Consider the following 19236-nt stretch of genomic DNA (forward strand, 5'->3'; position numbering starts at 1 on the left):
CCAGAAGCCAAAACCCTTCAACCATTTGTACCACGCAGGTCTCCACAGTCATCACTAAGCCAGAAGCCAAAACCCTTCAACCATTTGTACCACGCAGGTCTCCACAGTCATCACTAAGCCAGAAGCCAAAACCCTTCGACCATTTGTACCACGCAGGTCTCCACAGTCATCACTAAGCCAGAAGCCAAAACCCTTCAACCATTTGTACCACGCAGGTCTCCACAGTCATCACTAAGCCAGAAGCCAAAACCCTTCGACCATTTGTACCACGCAGGTCTCCACAGTCATCACTAAGCCAGAAGCCAAAACCCTTCAACCATTTGTACCACGCAGGTCTCCACAGTCATCACTAAGCCAGAAGCCAAAACCCTTCAACCATTTGTACCACGCAGGTCTCCACAGTCATCACTAAGCCAGAAGCCAAAACCCTTCAACCATTTGTACCACGCAGGTCTCCACAGTCATCACTAAGCCAGAAGCCAAAACCCTTCGACCATTTGTACCACGCAGGTCTCCACAGTCATCACTAAGCCAGAAGCCAAAACCCTTCAACCATTTGTACCACGCAGGTCTCCACAGTCATCACTAAGCCAGAAGCCAAAACCCTTCAACCATTTGTACCACGCAGGTCTCCACAGTCATCACTAAGCCAGAAGCCAAAACCCTTCAACCATTTGTACCACGCAGGTCTCCACAGTCATCACTAAGCCAGAAGCCAAAACCCTTCAACCATTTGTACCACGCAGGTCTCCACAGTCATCACTAAGCCAGAAGCCAAAACCCTTCGACCATTTGTACCACGCAGGTCTCCACAGTCATCACTAAGCCAGAAGCCAAAACCCTTCGACCATTTGTACCACGCAGGTCTCCAGTCATCACTAAGCCAGAAGCCAAAACCCTTCGACCATTTGTACCACGCAGGTCTCCACAGTCATCACTAAGCCAGAAGCCAAAACCCTTCAACCATTTGTACCACGCAGGTCTCCACAGTCATCACTAAGCCAGAAGCCAAAACCCTTCAACCATTTGTACCACGCAGGTCTCCACAGTCATCACTAAGCCAGAAGCCAAAACCCTTCAACCATTTGTACCACGCAGGTCTCCACAGTCATCACTAAGCCAGAAGCCAAAACCCTTCGACCATTTGTACCACGCAGGTCTCCACAGTCATCACTAAGCCAGAAGCCAAAACCCTTCGACCATTTGTACCACGCAGGTCTCCACAGTCATCACTAAGCCAGAAGCCAAAACCCTTCGACCATTTGTACCACGCAGGTCTCCACAGTCATCACTAAGCCAGAAGCCAAAACCCTTCGACCATTTGTACCACGCAGGTCTCCACAGTCATCACTAAGCCAGAAGCCAAAACCCTTCGACCATTTGTACCACGCAGGTCTCCACAGTCATCACTAAGCCAGAAGCCAAAACCCTTCAACCATTTGTACCACGCAGGTCTCCACAGTCATCACTAAGCCAGAAGCCAAAACCCTTCGACCATTTGTACCACGCAGGTCTCCACAGTCATCATTAATCAAAAAGCCAACACCCGGCCAGTTGCTGTCAGGTCAGGTCCGATTCATGGGAACCCCGTATATGTCAGAGCTCAACTGTGCTCCACAGGGTTCTCAGTGGTTGGTTTTTCAGAACTAGATTGCCAGGCCTTTCTTCTGAGGGATCTCTGGGTAGACTCGAACCCCCAACCTTTCGGTTAGCAGCTGAGCCAGCCCTGTTTACATCAGAAGGGTGTCCTGGGAGCCGGGCCTACCCCAAGCACCTTCCGTGTCTGTTACCCTCAAGGACACACCAGGGTGGGGCTGTCATCATGCTGTTTAAACCGAAGGAGGGACCAGGCTCAGGCTGGAGATGGCATGGATGGGGTATCTTGGGGTCGCCAGCCAGGAGGTGTCAGACATCGTGACATTCTACCCAATCCTCAAGTCCCGTCTGCACGACAGCCACCTCACATCCTGGGCCATAGGCTCTCTGACCTGAGGAACCATCATTTCTGACACTGGCCCATGTTCTCTCCCCCTCCCTGCCCCAATGCAGGGACAAGGCAGGTGGCTACGGCATCCAGGCGCTGGGCGGCATGTTGGTGGAGCGTGTCAGCGGGGACTTCCTCAACGTGGCGGGCTTCCCGTTGAACCACTTCTGCAAGAAGCTGGCCGAGCTGTACTGCCCGCTGCCCCACGAGGCCGTGCGGCGCGTCGAGCACGACTCCATCCCGTCCGTTGACACCTTCGAGGACCTGAGTAACGAGGAGGGCAGTGGCCAGGGGAAGGCGGGCGGCGACCGGACAGAGGCCGCCTGCAACAGCACAGTGGAGACCTCGCCCCCATTTCCCACAGAACTTCTGGACCTCATCAAGGGCTTCAGACGTTCCAAGGTATTCTGAGCTGGGCTCCTGGTGGTGGAAACGGTGAATGCAGGTGACTGCTAACAGAAAGGCTGGAGGCTGAAGTCCATCCGGGGGTGCCTCAGAGGAAAAGCCTGGCAATCCACTTTCGAATAATCAGCCCCTGAAAACCCTGCAGAGCATAGATCTATTCTGACACACACGAGGGCACCACGAGTCAGTCAGCTCAACCACAATCGGTTTGGAGTCCCTGGGTGTCGCAAACGGTGAACACGCTCGGCTGCTCACCGAAAGGTTGCAGGTTCAAGTCCCCCTGGAGGTGCTTCAGAAGAAAGGCCTGGGTGATCTACTTCTGAAAAGTCAGCCCCCGAAAACCCTATGGAGCGCAGTTCTCCTCTGACACACGTGGGGGCACAATGAGTCGGAGTGGACTCGATGGCACCCAGTTTGGCTTTTAGTCACCTAGACCGCCGACACCCAGCAAGTCTGAGTGCACCTGTTTCTTGTGGGTAGGTCCTGTTCACGGCCTGCAAGCTGAAGGTGTTTGACACCCTAAAGAACGGAGCTGTCCTGACGGCTGAGGATGTCGCCGGCAAAATCAATGCCTCGGTGTGTGGAACGGAGCAGCTACTGGACGCCTGCGCTGCACTGGGGCTTCTGGAGAGAACGGAGCGAGGTGAGGACGGTCTGCCATGTGGGAAGCTCGTCGCAGAAGACAGGGGTGGGGGGTGGCCCTCAGGGCCCGGGCGGGAGCGGGTGGCAGGGACTGGCTCCTGCACTCCACCCTAGGGTGGGCTGCTGATGTTCCCACCAGGCATAGGGGAGAGGAGGCTGGGTGAGAGCATGAGAGAGACCCTCCTGACAGGCAGTGGTCTCCAGGGGGTGCATCAGTCCAGGAGTGCCAGAGAAATGAACTCAGTTGGAGGTGATATAGGGCTAGGGGTGTAGGTAGATACAGATGCTATGAGTGTGGTTTGTATAGGTGATATCAATGTGGATGACACCGAAGTAGATGTAGGTGATACACGTATGAAACCCTAAAACGAACCCGTCGCTGTCGAGTCAGTTCCAACTCATAGCGACTCTACAGGACGGAAGAACCGCCCCATAGGGTTTCCAAGCAGCAGCTGGTGGATTTGAGCTGCTGACCTTTCGGTTAGCAGCCAGACCTCTTAACCACTGTGCCACCACTGTGCTACACATAGGTAGATGCAGATATTTTATGGAATGGACTCATGTGATGTGGGGGCTGGCAAATCTGAAATCCACAGGGCAGGCAGCAGGCTGGGAGTGCAGGCGGGGTTTCTGTGTTACGGCCTCGAGGCCAAATGCCTGCTTTGTTCACTGTAGGACAGGTTAGATGCAACGACTTAACCGTTATCACCCTGTTCCTTTCGTCCCTGTCTCCCAAGATCTGTTATCTGTCTGGGTTCCTGAGAAAAACAGAACCAACAGGATGCGTGTGTGTGTATGTGTGTATGTGTGTGTGTGTGTGTGTGTGTGTGTGTAAAGAGATTTATCTCAATGGACTGGCTCACAAGATCGTGAGACTGGCATGTCTGCAATCCATAGGGCGTTCGGCTGGCTAGAGATTCAGACACGAGCTGACACTGCAGTCTTGAGGCACAATTCCTTCCTCTTTCAGGAAACCTCAGTTCTGCTTCTGACGCTTCCAACTGATCGGATCAGGCCCACCCACCTCGTCGGTGTCGTTGGGTGCTGTCAAGTCGATTCCGACTCACGGCAATGCCACATGTTACAGAGTAGGACTGTGGTCCATAGGGTTTCCTAGGCTGTAATCTTTATGGGAGCAGATCACGAGGTCTTTCTTCTGTGGCACTGCCAGGTGGGTCTGAACCACCAACTTTTCAGTTAGCAGCCAAGTGCTGAGCTGTCGCGCCATCAGGCCTCCTTGTTATGGAGGGCCATCTCCTTTCCTTGAGCCATCTCGTTGTTAATGTTAGCCACGTCTACAAAACACTGCCCAGCAACGCTAGACGAGGCACAGGAGCTCAGCCAGGTTGCCACATGAAACTGCCCATTGCGGGGGCCTTGGCAAAACACCCCTGGGACCAGCCTGTAAGGAATCCCAACCCCCAGGCCGAAGTAGCAGCGACAGTGATCGCTATTCCCTGCCGGGTTTGCATTCTCCTTCTTGATCTACCTCCGAGCATCCCCTCTGCGTGTACATGCTATCCATGTTGATGTTCCCAGCTGTGCGGCAGGCTTCTCCCCAGAAAGAGGTTTGCCCCCTGTTGTTGGAGAGTATGCGGTTGTCTGTTGTCTTATGCTGGGTTCTCTAGAGAAGCAAAACCAATAAAACCAAAAACCAAACCCTTTGCCATCGAGTCGATTCCAACTCATAGCAACCCTACAGGATAGAGTAGAACTGCCCCATTGAGTTTCCAAAGAGCGCCTGGTGGATTTGAACTGACCATCTTTTGGTTAGCAGCCATAGCGCTTAACCACTATGCCACCAGGGTTTCCAAAACCAGTAAAGTATATAAATATATATATACAGAGAGAGAGAGAGAGAGATTTATATCAAGGAGATGGCTTACGCGGTTGGAGAGGCTGGAATGCCCCAAGTCTGTGAGTCAGGATCACAGCTTCCCCTGAGTCACGTACCTGCAGGGCTGGGGAACCCAATATCAGCAGGTCAGAGAGCAGGGCCCTTGCTCACAGGCTGCGAAGATCGATGAATCCCAGGATCAGCAGGCAAGACCGCAGGTAAGCTGCTAGGACAAATCCCAAGAACCGGAGGTCAGACGAACAGGAGCCAGCTGCAGGGTCCAAACCGAGCAAAAGCCCCCAAGCCTGGCCAGAGGTTCACTTATACTGGATGTAGGCCACACCCCCAAGGAAACGCTCTCTCAGCTGATTGGCTACTCACAGCAGACCCCATCGTGGAGGTGATCACAACATTATATGACGCCCCGAACACTGAGAATCATGGTCCAGCCAAGTTGATGCACAATCCTAACCCTCACATTCGTGTTTTCCCAGGTTATGGCAACACAGAGTTGGCGAGCCTGTACCTGGTGTCGGAGGGCGAGCACTCTCTGCATGGCTTTGTCACGCATTACAATGACCACATATGGGACCTCTTCACGCACCTGGAATCCGCCGTCCAAGAGGGCACAAACCAGTTCCACCGAGTTTCCAGGAGGAGGGCGGACGACTCATTCAAGGTAGTGAGATGTGGGCAGCCTGGTCGGCCCAAGCAATTTGCGATCGACTGCTGACATCAAAGTTGGCAGTTCGAACCCAACCAGTAGAGCCACGGAACAAAGTCCTGGCAATCTGCTTCCATAAAGATTACAGCCAAGAAAACCCTATGGAGCACAGTTCTACTTTGTAACGCATAGGGTGGCCATGAATCAGGATCTCCTCAATGCCAGCTAACAACAACAACGTGTTTATATGAGGACCCCGGTGGCGCAGCGGTTAAGATCTGGGCTGCTAACCAAGAGGTCAGCGGTTCTAATCCACGAGCCAGTCCTTGGAAACCCTACGGGGCAGTTCTATTCTGGCATATAGGGTCACTGTGAGTCAAAATCGACTCAATGACAATGGGTCTTTTTTTGGGTAGCGCTATCTGTGGTGTAGTGGTTAAGTGCTATGGCTGCTAACCAAAGGGTCAGTAGTTCGAATCCACCAGACCCTCCTTGGAAACTCTATGGGGCAGTTCTACTCTGTCCTGTAGGGTCGCTATGAGTCAGAATCGACTCGACGGCACTGGGTTTTGTTTTTTTATCTGCTCTCATAAAGATCACAGCCAAGAAAACCCTACGGGGCAGTTCTACTCTGTAACGTGGGGTTGCCACGAGTGGAAATCAACTCGACAGCGTCTAATCCAACAACAACTCAGCGGACATGAGTAGCTCACACCACGCTGGTGTCTTTGATGGACAGAGGAGTGGACGTGTATCCGTGGGCATGCTGAGGAATCGGGCTCTGGCCGTGGGAAAACCGGATCCACATAGACAGCTGCTGAGGGTCTGCTGTTTTGGTGCAAAGAATCGTGCTGGGGGCGTGGTGGTGGGACCACCCGTCTGGGTGGGAGAGACGGGCAGAGAGGCCTGCGTAGCTATAGTGCTGTGTACGTGTCTGTCAGCATCCCCCCGACAGTAGTCCCGGGAATCATGTCTCTGTCGCACACTCAGACACCAAGGTTCACGCATGCCAAGTACCCTCGTCTAGGAAGCACCAGATTCAGAATCTTAAACCCTCAGCATGCCCTCCCTGCAGAAGGCAGAGGCTGCTCTGGGTTGAATTGTGTCCCCAAAACACGGGTTGAAGTCCTAACCCCGTGTCTTAGTCATCTAGTGCTGCTACAACAGAAACACCCAAGTGTATGGCTTTAGCAAAGGGAAGTTTATTCTCCCACAGTCTAGGAGGCTAGAAGTCACATTCAGGGCTCCAGCTCCAGGGGAAGGCTTTCTCTCTCTGTCGGCTCTGGGGGAAGGTCCTTGTCATCAATCTTCCCCAGGTCTAGAAGCTTCTCAGCACAGGGACACTGGGTCCGAAGGACACACTGTGCTCCCAGCTCTGTTTTCTTGGTGGTATGAGGTCCCTCTCCTCTCTGCTCACTTCTCTCTTTTATGTCTCAAAAGAGATTGACTCAAGATACGACCTAAGCCTGTAGATTGAGTCCTGCCTCATTAACATAACTGCCTCTAATCCTGCCTCATTAATACCATCTGTTGCCGTTGTTGTCAGGTTGATCCCGACCCATAGCCACCCCACGTACAACAGAACGAAACACTGCCTGGTCTCGCGCCCTCCTCACAATCCTTGCTACGCTTGAGCCCATGGTTGCAGCCAGTGTCAATCCATCTCGTTGAGGGTCTTCCTCTTTTTCGCTGACCCTCCACTTTACCAAGCATGTTGTCCTTCTCCAGGGACTGGTAGCATGTCCAAAGTATGTGAGACAAAATCTCACCATCCTTGCTTCTAAGGAGCGTTCTGACTCTGCTTCTTCCAAGACAGATTTGTTCTTCTGGCAGTCAGTCCGTGGTACAGGCCGCATTCTTCACCAACACCATAATTCAAAAGGCATCCGTTCTTATTCATTCTTCCTTATTTATTGTCCAGCTTTCACCTGCAGATAAGGTAACTGAAAACACCATGGCTTGGGTCAAGCGCACCTTAGACCTCAGTGACATCTTTGCTTTTTAACACTTTAAAGAGTTTTAACACTTTAAACACTTTTGCAGCAGATTTGCCCAGTGCAGGACGTCGCCTGATTTCTTGGCTGCTGCTTCCATCGGTGTTGATTGTGGATCCAAGTCAAATGAAATCCTTGATGCTCTGAGGTTCCAGGTGGACATGCACTTTGAAGGGCATTTCAGCCCAGAACAAACGCGGCAGCCCCCACCGGCTGGTCCCCCGTCCTTCAGGGCCCTCCCCATGGAGGAGACGGCAGACCCAGGCATGGCCACGCTGCCGTGTTCTCTCCCCTCAGCACCCCGTTCCGTTGCAGGACTCCTTCTACCCAAGCAAGGAGGCACAGCTGCAGTTCACGCGTGCCATGCACGACCTCACCAAGCTGGGTGCACACGCCGTGGCCACGGCCTTCGACCTGTCCGGCTTCACCTCCGCCTGTGACCTGGGAGGTACGTGGGCGTCCCCACATGCCTCGGCTTTCTCTTCCTGTAACTTCTCTTGGGTTCTTTCCCTGCTGCTACCCAGATGCCAAACAAGACAGTCTGTCGACCTTTTCTCTTCCTTCCTCCTGTCAAGGTGGGAGGGGGTTCCCAGACCTCTGTGGTGGTCTTCTGTCTTCAGGGGCTGTCACTTTTCCCAGCTTTCAGTTCCTATCTTTGCCACACTGTTCCTCCTTGTGGCCCAGCATGGCTGCTCTAGTGCCAGCCATCACACCTGCAATCACTAAGCAGGAAGGAGAAGGCCCCACTGCTGCCCCCTGAGGATTCCCCCGGGTCCTGCACCTTCCCCCACTGCCTGGTTCCTCTCAGAATTCCCCTCAATCCCAGGTGGCCCTGAGCCTAGCATGGGTCGCCAGCCACCTTTACCACCCAGGCTTCATTTTACATGAAGGTCTCAGTGCCATGTTCTCAAGCATGATTTTGGTTCTAAGCTGAACTCCGGAGGCTCATCAGGGATTTCCTAGGTACCAGGGGAATCTTATTGCAATGTCTGCGTTTGCTTCTGCAGGCTGCACGGGGGCCCTGGCCCACAGGCTTGTCCAGGAGTACCCGCACCTAAAGGTGACCGTGTTCGACCTCCCAGAGATCATCGAGCTCGCCCCGAGCTTCCAACCTGTCGGACAACAGGCAGCTCGGATCAGCTTCATGCCAGGTACGTGGTCTGTCTTCTTTGCCACGTGTTAGTGTTGTGCCGACCTCCTTTGTCTCTTTCTGGGTATGGAACATGTAAGTTTATGTCTGTGTGGTGTGGGGTGTGTCTGTGTGTGGTGTGTGTCTGTGTGCATGGTGTGTGTGTTTGCATCTGTGTGTATGTGTGTCTGAAGGTGTGTGTCTCTGTGTGTGGTGTATGTGTCTGTTTATGTCTGTATGTCCATGTATGTAGTATAGTTTGTGTGTCTGGTGTGTGTCTGTGTGCGTGGTGTGATGTGTCTCTTTGTGTGTGGTGTGTGTGTGTCTGTGTGCCTGTGTGGTGTGAGTACATCTGTCTGTATGTCTGTGTGTGGTATGTCTGTGCGTATTTCTGTATGTCTGTGTCAGTATGTGGTATGGAGTGTATCAGTGTGGTGTGTCTGTATGTGTGTGTCTGTGGGAGTATTCTTTATGTGTGTGTGAGTGTATGTGTGGTGTATGTGTCTGTCGGGGTATTCTCTGTGTCTGTATGTCTCTGTGTGTGGTATGTCTGTGCATATTTCTGTATGTCTGTGTCTAGATGTATGTGGTGTGGCGTGTGTAGGGTGTGTCTGTATGTCTGTATGGTGTGTGTGTCTGTATGTGTGGGTGTGGTGCGGTGTGTCTGGTGTGTGTGAAGACCAGGTACCTGGGAGAGCTAAGTTCGGGGCATTGGAAGTGGCGGGGTGGAAGTGTAGGTGGGGAAGTGGAATGGCCGAGAACATCACTGGCGTGTGTATACGACTGAGACCACAAGAGGAAGTGACCCAGAACCATAGCAGAAAGGGCTTAGGCTAGACCTGAGGAAGAACTTCCAGGTGGCATCGTGATACTGGAATCGACAAAAAGGAAACAACATCGTGCGACTTACCCCACCGGACTGTGGCCTAAAGCTGGGCGCACCAGAGGGTCTCAGGTACTTCTAGCCCTGAGACGGAGACTTCTATATACCATTAGAATAATAATTAAGAAAAAAAAAGGCAATCATCGTAAACCTAGGAACCCTGGTAGTGCAGTGGTTAAAGCGCTTGGCTGCTAACGGAAAGGTCGGCAGTTTGAGCCCACGAGCCGCCCGCGGCAGCCTGCTTTTGTAAAGATGACAGCCTTGGAAACCCTATGGGCCATGTCTTCTCTGTCCTGTAGGGTTGCTATGAGTCAGAATCGACGCAACAGCAACAGTGTTGTAAATCTCTAAATTTAGGAGCGTGACGAGGACTGTGTTAGGGTTCTCTAGAGAAACAGAACCAGCAGCACACACACATATATATACATATATATATAGGGTCCCGTACAGTACACACGCATGTGTGAGTGTGTGTCATATATATGTATTAAAAAAAAAAAAAGACCCGTTGCCGTCGAGTTGATTCCGACTCATAGCAGTGCCTGGGCCTATTTAAGTGGTATATATATGTGTATATATATATAAAATGTTACATATGCATACACACAGAGCCCTGGGGGTGCAGCGCTTGAAGTACTTGGCAGCTAACCAAAAAGTCGGCAGTTCGAACACACCAGCTGCTCCGTGGAAGGAAGTTGTGGCAGTGTGCTTCCATAAAGATGACAGCCTTGGAAACCCTATGGGGCAGCTCTACTCTGCCCTAAAGGTTCACTATGAGTTGGAATCCACTCGGTGGCAGTGCAATATTTAATAGATATCTACACACACCCCTGGAGAGAGTTATTTTAAGGAATTTAAGGAATCGCAGGATGATGGGGGCTGAATTGGCCCACAGGATTGTGGGTGCTGGCGAGTTTGAAATCAGTAGGGCAGACAGCAGGCTGGGAACGCAGGGTGATCTGCAGTCTTGAGTCTGAAATGTGTAGGGCAGGCAACGGCCTGGCGACTCTAGCACAATGTCTGTGTTACAGCCTTTAGGCGGAATTTCTTCTCTCTCAGGAACCTCCGTTTCTGACTGGATCAGGCCCAACTGATTGGACCAGGCCCACCCACATTATCAAGGATCATCTCCTTTACAGACAGTCAGTCGATTGTAAATGTTAATCACATCTACAAAATACCGTCACAGCCACATCTAGCCCAGCACTTGACAGCGAGCTGGGCACCACCCGTTGACACACAGAATTTATCATTCACATTGTTATTGATTTCTGCCGTATCTGTTGTCGTTAGGTTTTGTCACATCAGTTTGGACTCATAGCGACCCTTTGTGCAACAGAACAAAACGCTGCCCGGTCCTGCGCCATCTTCACAATTGTTGCTATGTTTGAGCCCATTGTTGCAGCCACTGTGTCAATCCATCTCTCTGAGGGTCTTCCTCTCTTTCGCTGACCCTCTACTTTACCAAGCATGATGTCCTTCTCCAGGGATTGGTGTCCCCTGATAACATGTCCAAAGTACTTGAGATAAGTTTCGCCATCCTCGCTTCTAAGGAGTGTTCTGGCTGCACTTCTTCCAACTGCTGTTGTCTAGAAAGGGCGAAAACGAGGGCAGTGATGGTTCAGTGGTAGAATTCTCCCCTTCCGTGCAGAAGACCCAGGTTCGATTACCAGCCAGTGCACCTCATGCATGGCCCCCACCCGTCTGTCAGTGGAGGCTTGCATGTCGCTGTGATGCCAAACAAGTTTTAGCAGAGCTTCCAGACTAAGACTAGGAAGAAAGGCCTGGAGGTCTGCTTCCAAAAATGAGCCCATGAAAACCCTACTGATCACAACAGTCCCATGCACAACTGACCATGGGGATGGCTCGGGACCAGTAAACATTTTGTTCCGTTGTGTGTGGGGTCACTGTGAGGTGGGGGCTGACTTGACACCAGCTAACAGCCACCCTCAGCACCCCTGCCACCTCTCTGGCAGGACTCAACTGCCACAACGTTGTCCTTGTCACCGGCTGCCTGTGTGTTTCCTTTGTCTTAAACCTTCACAGTCATGTGCTCTGGGGAGAACCCCCTCGTCCCCTGGGCCTCTCTCCCCTCCCACCCGGAATCCAGCTCCCAGGCTGGGAGGAGGCTCCGTCACAGGGAAGGTGAGCTCCTTTGTAACCAACAACTCTGTGTTCCTTCCTTTTTTGCACCAGGTGACTTTTTCAAAGACAGGCTCCCTGAAGCGGAACTGTATATTCTTTCTGGAATTATCCACGACTGGCCCGATGACAAAGTGCATCAGTTACTGAGCAAAGTCTCCGAGTGCTGCAAGCCAGGTGAGAATGTGCCATATTCTCCTCGTTGATGTGAAGACAGCCACTTGGTTCCCTGGAGCTGCTGTCAGAGAAACACCACAAGGGGGTGGCTTTGAAGAACAGGAATTTATTGTCTCAGGGTGTCGCAGTCACCTAGTGCTGCCATAACAAAAATAACACAAGCGGATGGCTTCAGCAAACAGAAATTTATTCTCTCACAGTCTAGGAGGCTAGAAGTCTGAATTCAGGGTGCCAGCTCCAGGGGAAGGCTGTCTGTCAACTCTAGGGGAAGGTCCTTGTCATCGACCTTCCCTTGGTCTAGGAGCTTCTCAGTGGAGGGACCCCAATTTCGAAGGACACACCGTGGTCCAGGCTCTTCTTTCTTGGTGGCATGATGTCCCTATCTATCTGCTGGTTTCTCTCTTTTTATCTTTTGTAACATAAAATGGTGACACAGGCCACACCTCAGGGAAACTCCCCTTACAATCCGATCAGGGCTGTGACCTGAGTTAAAAAAAAAAAAACAACGGTACTGTAAAACCCAACCCAGTGCCGTCCAGTTGATTCTGACTCATAGCGACCCTATAGGACAGAGTAGAGCCGCCCCATAGAGTTAAGGGTGTTGTATCCTCTTTAACATAACCTCATCTTGCCTCATTAGCCACAGGCAGAGAGAAAAATTTACAACAAATAAGAAAATTGTATCAGATGACACAATGGTGGACAACCACACGATACTGGGAATTGTGGCCTAGCCAAGTTGACACACATTTTTGAGGGACACAATTTAATCCGTAACGCAGAGTTCTGGAGGCTGGAAGTCTGAGTTTAGGGTGCCGGCTCTACGGGAAGGTCCTGACCTATGTCAGCTTCTAGTAGCCAGCAATCCTTGGCGCTCCTGGGCTTGTAGAGGCATCAGTCTCGAGTGTCGGTCCTTCTCGAGGTCTAATCTGCTCTTTTTATAACTTGGAAGGGATTAGGTTTAGGACCCAAACTAGACTGGTTAACATACCAAAAAAGAAAACAAACCAGTTGCCTTTGAGTGGACTCCGACTCATGGCACCCCCATGTGTGTCAGAGTAGAACTGCGCTCCACAGGGTCCTCATGGCTGATTTTTCGGAAGTAGATCATCAGGCCTTTCTTCCAAGGCACCTCTGGGCGGACTTGAACCTCCAACCTTTCAGTTAGCAGCGTGTGAACTGTTTGCACCACCCAGTGACTCCGTATGTAAATACACACCTGTGAGTGTGTGTGCGAGCGTGTGTGCACCTGTGCACGCATCATACTGTCTACTTTGCGGAGGTTTTCCACATCAGTTCTCTCCACTCCCAACCTAAACTGCTGGAGGTGATGTGGTGATGCCCCCATGGGTTAGAAGCCTGGCCCCAGCTGCCGGGGGGACTTCCCAGGTGGAATCTGGATGGAGCGGTGGTTCTGCCCTGGGCTGAGTTCAGCTTGGTTGCTGCAATCAGTATTCCTGTATTCTTAGCATAGTTCCTTAGCCTGGTTCATCTCTTCCATGGGGGGTGGCTGTGACTGCTCACTGACCCCCAGGTGGTGCCCCGAGGCTCCTCCTTCAGAGATCTCTGTTTCTGCTCTTCTCTCTCTCCCTTCCCCTCTCACTGTCTCTGCCTCCCATGCCCCTTTCACCTTCCCTCCCCTCCATGTCTGTCCCTCCTGCTTTCTCTTTCGCTCTCACTCTCTCTCTGCCTGTCTCCCTCCCCCTCCCTATCTCTCTCCCAACCCTTCCCTGATGTCCTTACTCCCCACTTCCCATGTGGAATCAGTTCTCAGGGCTGCCAACCCAAACTGGTCTTGGAGGTGGGTGTGGTCAGGTCCCTGGGCTGAGTTCCATGTAATTACTGCAATCAGCATTCCAGGGTTCCTTAGCCCAGTTAATGGGCTCCTCGGGGAGTGAGTGCCCTTTGAACCCTGGCGCCCTGTGGCCTCTCGTCCAGAGATCTCTGTCTCCCTCTCTCACTTTTCCTAGCTGTTTCTTATTCTCTCCGTTTTTCTGCCTCTGTCTCGCTCCCTCCTTTCCCTTTTCTCTTCTCTCCCTCTCCCCTACCCCCCCTGTCTCTTTCTCTGCCTGTCCCTCTTGCTCCCTCTCTCTCTCACTTCCTCCCTGCCTATGTCTCTCCCTCCCCTCCCCAGGATGTCCTTCCTTCCCATATCCCCATCTGCGCTTTGGAGCTTTGGACACGGCCCCTTTCCCTGCTCGGGGCCCCTGCTATCAGGGCCTCCCTCCAGCTCACTCTCCTGTCCCCGCAGGCGGTGGGCTCCTGGTGGCAGAAGCCCTCCTGGACGAGGAGCAGCGGACCTTGAGGGGCGCCTGGGTGCAGTCGCTGAACGTGCTGCTGCAGACCCCAGGCTGCGGGCGCAGTGGGGAGGAATACAGGCGCCTGCTGATGGCACACGGCTTCCAGGACGTGCGCGTGGTGCACACGGGGGGCCTGCTGGACGCCGTCCTCGCCACGCGGTGAAGACCGGGCCTGGCCACAAAGACGCAGCGAAGATGGGGTCCTCGCCACCTGGTGACCGCGCACTCACGCACATTGAGCCCGACGTGCCTGGGTGCATCCGCACAGACCAGCGCTCAGGGTAATCGCTGTCCCCAAAGCGTGTGGTTACATCAATGTCTACACACCTGAGCTGCAGTGGGACGTGCTGGCCACACAGAACTGAGTAAAAGGCAAAAACACTCTGCCCTCTGAGTTTGTTTGGGGCGTTTTCAGGACAGATTGCAAACAGAGAGGAAGGGCTGCTGGGCGGACCCCCCAGAGAGGCATTGCTGCAGCCATGCAGACCCCACCGTCAGAATAATCTGTGCGGTAATCGGTGGGGGAAGGCCTCGGTGGTCCCCAGGCTGTTTCTGCGTCAGGAATTAGTGTTAACATGGCGCCTTTACTGTCCACTGTTTTTGGCCTGTGTCTCCTTGCCACCAACTCAAGGAGACCCCATGCACAATGGAATAAAGCATTGCCCAGTCCTGTGCTATCCCCATGATGGTTATGGATCAGACCATCGTGATCCATAGGGTTTTTGCTGGCTACCTTTCAGAAGTCGATCTCCAGGCCTTTCTTCCTGGTCCAGAAACATCACTGAAACCTACTTAGCAACAGAGCAACACACAGGCCTCTACTGAGAGACGGGTGGTGGCTACGCAGGGGGTGCGCTGGTCGGGAATCGAACACAGGCCTCCCACTCAGAAGGTGAGGACTGTACCACGTGACCACCTATATAGTACACAGTTGTTATATAATTTTATAACCGTTGTTAGTTAGATGCTTGCTATTCAGTCAGTTCCGACTCGTAGTGACCCTATGAACAACAGACAGAAACACTGCCGGGTCCTGTGCCATCCTCTCAATCGTCGTTATGCTTGAGCCCACTGTTGCAGCCACTGTGTCAATCTGTAACTAATTACATAACATAATGTACAGTTATGGAAACCCTAGTGGCATAGTTGTTAAGAGCTACGGCTGCTAACCAAAAGGTTGGCAGTTCGAATCCACCATACGCTCCTTGGAAACCGTATAGGGCAGTTCCACTCTGTCCTGTAGGGTGGCTATGGGTCAGAATCGACTCGATGGCAACGGGTTTGGTTTACATATAATTATATTAGGGAGTCCCCAGGTGGTACAAAAGGTTAAGTGCTTGGCAACAAGTGAAGACTGGTGGTTCGAATCCACCCAGCTATTCCGAAAGGTCAGAGCCACTGAAAGCCCCTTGGAAGGCAGTTCTCTGAAACACACGGGACCGTGAGCTGCAATCAGCTAGCCAACAGCTGTTCTTTTTAATTATGTTACAAAGTTACACAGTGTACGTACTGTAATAGTTACGTAATTTTGGATGGAACCCAAAGTAAAAATAAATTTCACGTTCTGCCTTCATGGGAGGAGGCCAGGATGCCAGAGGAAGGAAACTGAACTTTGGTAATAAAGGTGGCTTGGAAGCAGGGCCAAGTGCATAAAGCTCTCTCCTGTGTTAAGAACAAGGAAGAGTGAGAGTTCAAAGCCGTCATAAACCCGGCCTCCCACCAGGCGTGGGAGTTGGGTGACTCCAGGAACCCCCTCTACGGTTTTCTAGGCTGTAATCTTTAGGGCAGGAGCCCTAGTGGTGCAGTGGTTAAGAGCTATGGCTGCTAACCAAAAGGTCAGCAGTTCGAATCCACCAGCTGCTCTTTGGAAACCCTATAGGGTCACTGTGAGTTGGAATCAACTTGATGGCCGTGGGTTTTATTTTTTTTTTAAGTCCTTAGGTGGCGTAGTGGTTAAATGCTACGGCTGCTAACCAAAGGGTTGGCAGTTCAAATCCACCAGCCGCTCCTTGGAAACTCTATGGGGCAGTTCTACTCTGTGCTATAGGGTCGCTATGAGTCGGAATCGACTCGACGGCACTGGGCTGGGTTAGGGGAGCAGATCTCCAGGTCTTTCTTCCAAGGAGGAGCTGGTGGGTTTAAGCCTCTCAGCAGCCAAGTGCTTAACCATTTCGTCACCAAACCAAAAACCAAACCCATTGCTGTCGAGTCAATGGCGACTCATAGCAACCCCACAAAACAGAGTACAACTGCCCCATATGGTTTCCAAGGCTGTGATCTTTATGGAGACAGACTGCCACATTGTTCTCCCATGGGTAGCAGCTGAGCACTTAGACCACTGTGCCACCCATTCCCATTGCTGTGAGTCAATAATCAACTCATAGTGACCCTAATTACTGTGCCACCAACCCCCCCAAAAAACCAAACCCGTTGCCATCCAGTCAATTCCAACTAATAACGACCCTACAGGACAGAGTAGGACTGCCCCATGGGGTTGCCGAGGAGCACCTGGTGGATTTGAACTGCTGACCTTTTGGTTAGCAGCCAAGCTCTTAACCACTAAAACCACCAGGGCACCTTAAATAGTAACTTAAGAACCCTTCAAGGACACAAACACACACCCCACCCTCCCCTGATATTATTTTGCACAGCTTCCGCAAGTGGTATCTTGCGGGGAGGTTACTCTCTAACATGTGGGGTGCCCTCAAGCAGGTCATTTGCTGAAGGGCACAGCGGTGGGTGTGGAAACTTGAGACCTCGCCACTCCTGGGGTCCTCTGGTTAGTGCCCTGCCTCCAGGGGACTGGGGTCTTCCTGCCCCCTGGGGCAGTCCCTGTAGCCACCAGGGTCTCCCATCCTCCTCCTGGGGGCCCATTCCTTGGCTCAGTGGGGCAGCTGGTCCTTCTAGAAGTCCTCTATCATCCTCCCCAGGGATGATCTGGGTTAAGGGCCTTCCCACGTGGGTGATGTGCCCTGGACTGTGAAAAGCCCTTGAGGCCGGGGCAGTCTCTGCCAGCCACTATGTCCCAGCCTGCTGAGTGAACTAAGCCCAGGAGGGAGCCGCTCTTCTGGGCGACTAGCCTCAAACCCAGGATCTCCTGATCAACCCAGCGCCTATGGGATGGCCCAGGATACCTAGGGGCAGAGAATGGGTACCAGCGCGGAGCGCAGTCCAACCAAAAAAAAACCAAATCCAGTGCCATGGAGTCGATTCCGACTCATAGTGATCCTAGTAGAACTGCCCCATAGTTTCCAAGGAGCGCCTGGCAGATACAAACTGCCGACCCTTTGGTTAGCAGCCGTAGCACTTAACCACTACGCCACCAGGGTTCCTGGAGCACAGCCCAGGAAGGCATTATTCCTAGACTCTTTCACCTTGCACAACGCAGCTGAGGGAACAAGAAGGGCCCTGGCTGAGATGCCTGGCTGGAAGGAAGTGGAGATTGGGGCCCAAGGTGACCCAACAGCAACCCTGACTCCTGCCGGCCAAGGACAACACGAAGCAGCTGTCCCTGCTGACTGCTACCCACAACCCCGGGGTTTTGGGGACTGTTCTGTTTGCAACACAGCACTTAGTAAAAACTGCCCTCTGGACTTATTCTGGGGTTCTGCGGAGGCAGCGGCACAAACCATAAGTTATGTAACCCACTGCCGTGGAGTCGATTCTTACTCCTAGCAACCATACAAGACAGAGGAGAACTGCCCCACAGGGTTTCCAAGGAGCGCCTGGCAGATTCGAACTGCTGACCTTTGGGTTACCAGCCAAGCTTTTAACCACTGCACCACCAGGGCTCCAACCATAAGTCATATACTATAGTGAAATCCGTGCAAGGGGGAACTCTGACAGGACTACTTTCTTTTTCTGGGTCTCCTAAGTTTTCTGCCTTCGACAGGGTGCAGTCTTACCACTTTTCTATCACTTTTTATTAGTGGGAAATATTTGAGTTTCCATTCTCGGACAGGTTTCTGCCTTACACAGGTTCTGGCCTTGACAGGTTTTCCTGTCACACCTAAGTAAATGGAGCTTGGCCCTTCCCCTCAGCCCTGCCCTGTCCAGCCTCCTCCCCGTTGTCACTAGAGACCTTTGAAGGCAGCACCTGATGGAACGCTGATTCCCAAGAATTTCACAGTTCCTGGTACCTATCCCCCTCCCCGAAAAAAGAAAAAACTGCCAGCCACATCACTGCACTACTCATTCCAAGCCATCAGCTAAAACCCAAAATCTTTTAATGTGTCTATTTATGGGAAAGAGTCCTGGTTAGTGATTCAAATCCACTCAGTGGCTCCGAGGGAACCTGCTTCCATAAACATTAAAACCTATTGCTGTGGATTCGAGTCGGACTCACAGCGATCCTGTAGGATGTGCAGAACTGCCGCACAGGGTTTCCAAAGAGCGACTATTGGATCTGAACTGCCGACCTTTTGTTTAGCAGCCATAGCTCTTAACCACTGTGCCGCTGGACTCCCGTAAATATTACAAACGCTCTCTTCTGTACCACACAGTCTGTAGCACTGAAGTTGATACACCACATTCTAGGGCCTGGGAGTCCCAGCTGGACCTCACACTCCAGCTCCATGGCCCTGTAGGCTCAGGCGAGGGCAGTGATAACCGTCTCCTGGGTCTGTTCCAGCCCAGACAGGCTGAGTCTGCAAAGACGAGAAACATCTGGTGGAAACCAGTGCCCAGACAAGGTCCCTGAGCAGACACCCTGTCCCTGCCCACAGCCGGGCACACCCTCCAGGTACAGCCTCTGCCTCCAAGCCAGCTGAAGCCTGTGGAATGTGGAGGCCTCAAGCCCTGCCCCCTACCTGCCTCACAGCAGAGGTCAAGAGAGGACTAAGAAAGGCATTTAAAGGACACTGCTGCCTGGGAAGTGGATAGGCTCAGGGTGCCTGAGCTCTTGTGTCTGGTTCCCTCCCCTCACCCACTGCTTCAGGGCCTTGGACTGTGCCCCTTTTGGTGAGCAGCTGAGAATGTCCACTGTTTGCACCATCCAGGGACACTTCTGGTTTGCTACTAAGGGTCTTTCTGAGAGGACTATGTTCTCTTCGTGAAAATTCGAGTGCTTGTGCAATTTTC

General features: G+C 52.4%; 1 protein-coding gene across 2 annotated transcripts in view; it reads left to right on the forward strand.

Annotated features, from left to right (window-relative positions):
- The window catches only part of LOC100656748 (acetylserotonin O-methyltransferase like), a 39149-nt gene extending 24606 nt beyond the window's left edge, over window positions 1–14543 (forward strand). For both annotated transcript variants that reach the window (XM_064278827.1, XM_064278828.1), the window contains exons 7-13: window positions 2050–2386; window positions 2870–3032; window positions 5363–5547; window positions 7842–7974; window positions 8534–8677; window positions 11735–11857; window positions 14109–14543. In XM_064278827.1, the coding sequence (XP_064134897.1) occupies window positions 2050–2386; window positions 2870–3032; window positions 5363–5547; window positions 7842–7974; window positions 8534–8677; window positions 11735–11857; window positions 14109–14320 (1297 nt within the window). In that variant the 3' untranslated portion in view covers window positions 14321–14543. The remainder of the gene's footprint in view (window positions 1–2049; window positions 2387–2869; window positions 3033–5362; window positions 5548–7841; window positions 7975–8533; window positions 8678–11734; window positions 11858–14108) is intronic.
- The last annotated feature ends 4693 nt before the right edge of the window (window positions 14544–19236 follow it).

The sequence above is a fragment of the Loxodonta africana genome, chromosome Y (genome assembly GCF_030014295.1).
Source record: "Loxodonta africana isolate mLoxAfr1 chromosome Y, mLoxAfr1.hap2, whole genome shotgun sequence".
NCBI classification, from domain to species: Eukaryota; Metazoa; Chordata; class Mammalia; order Proboscidea; family Elephantidae; genus Loxodonta; species Loxodonta africana.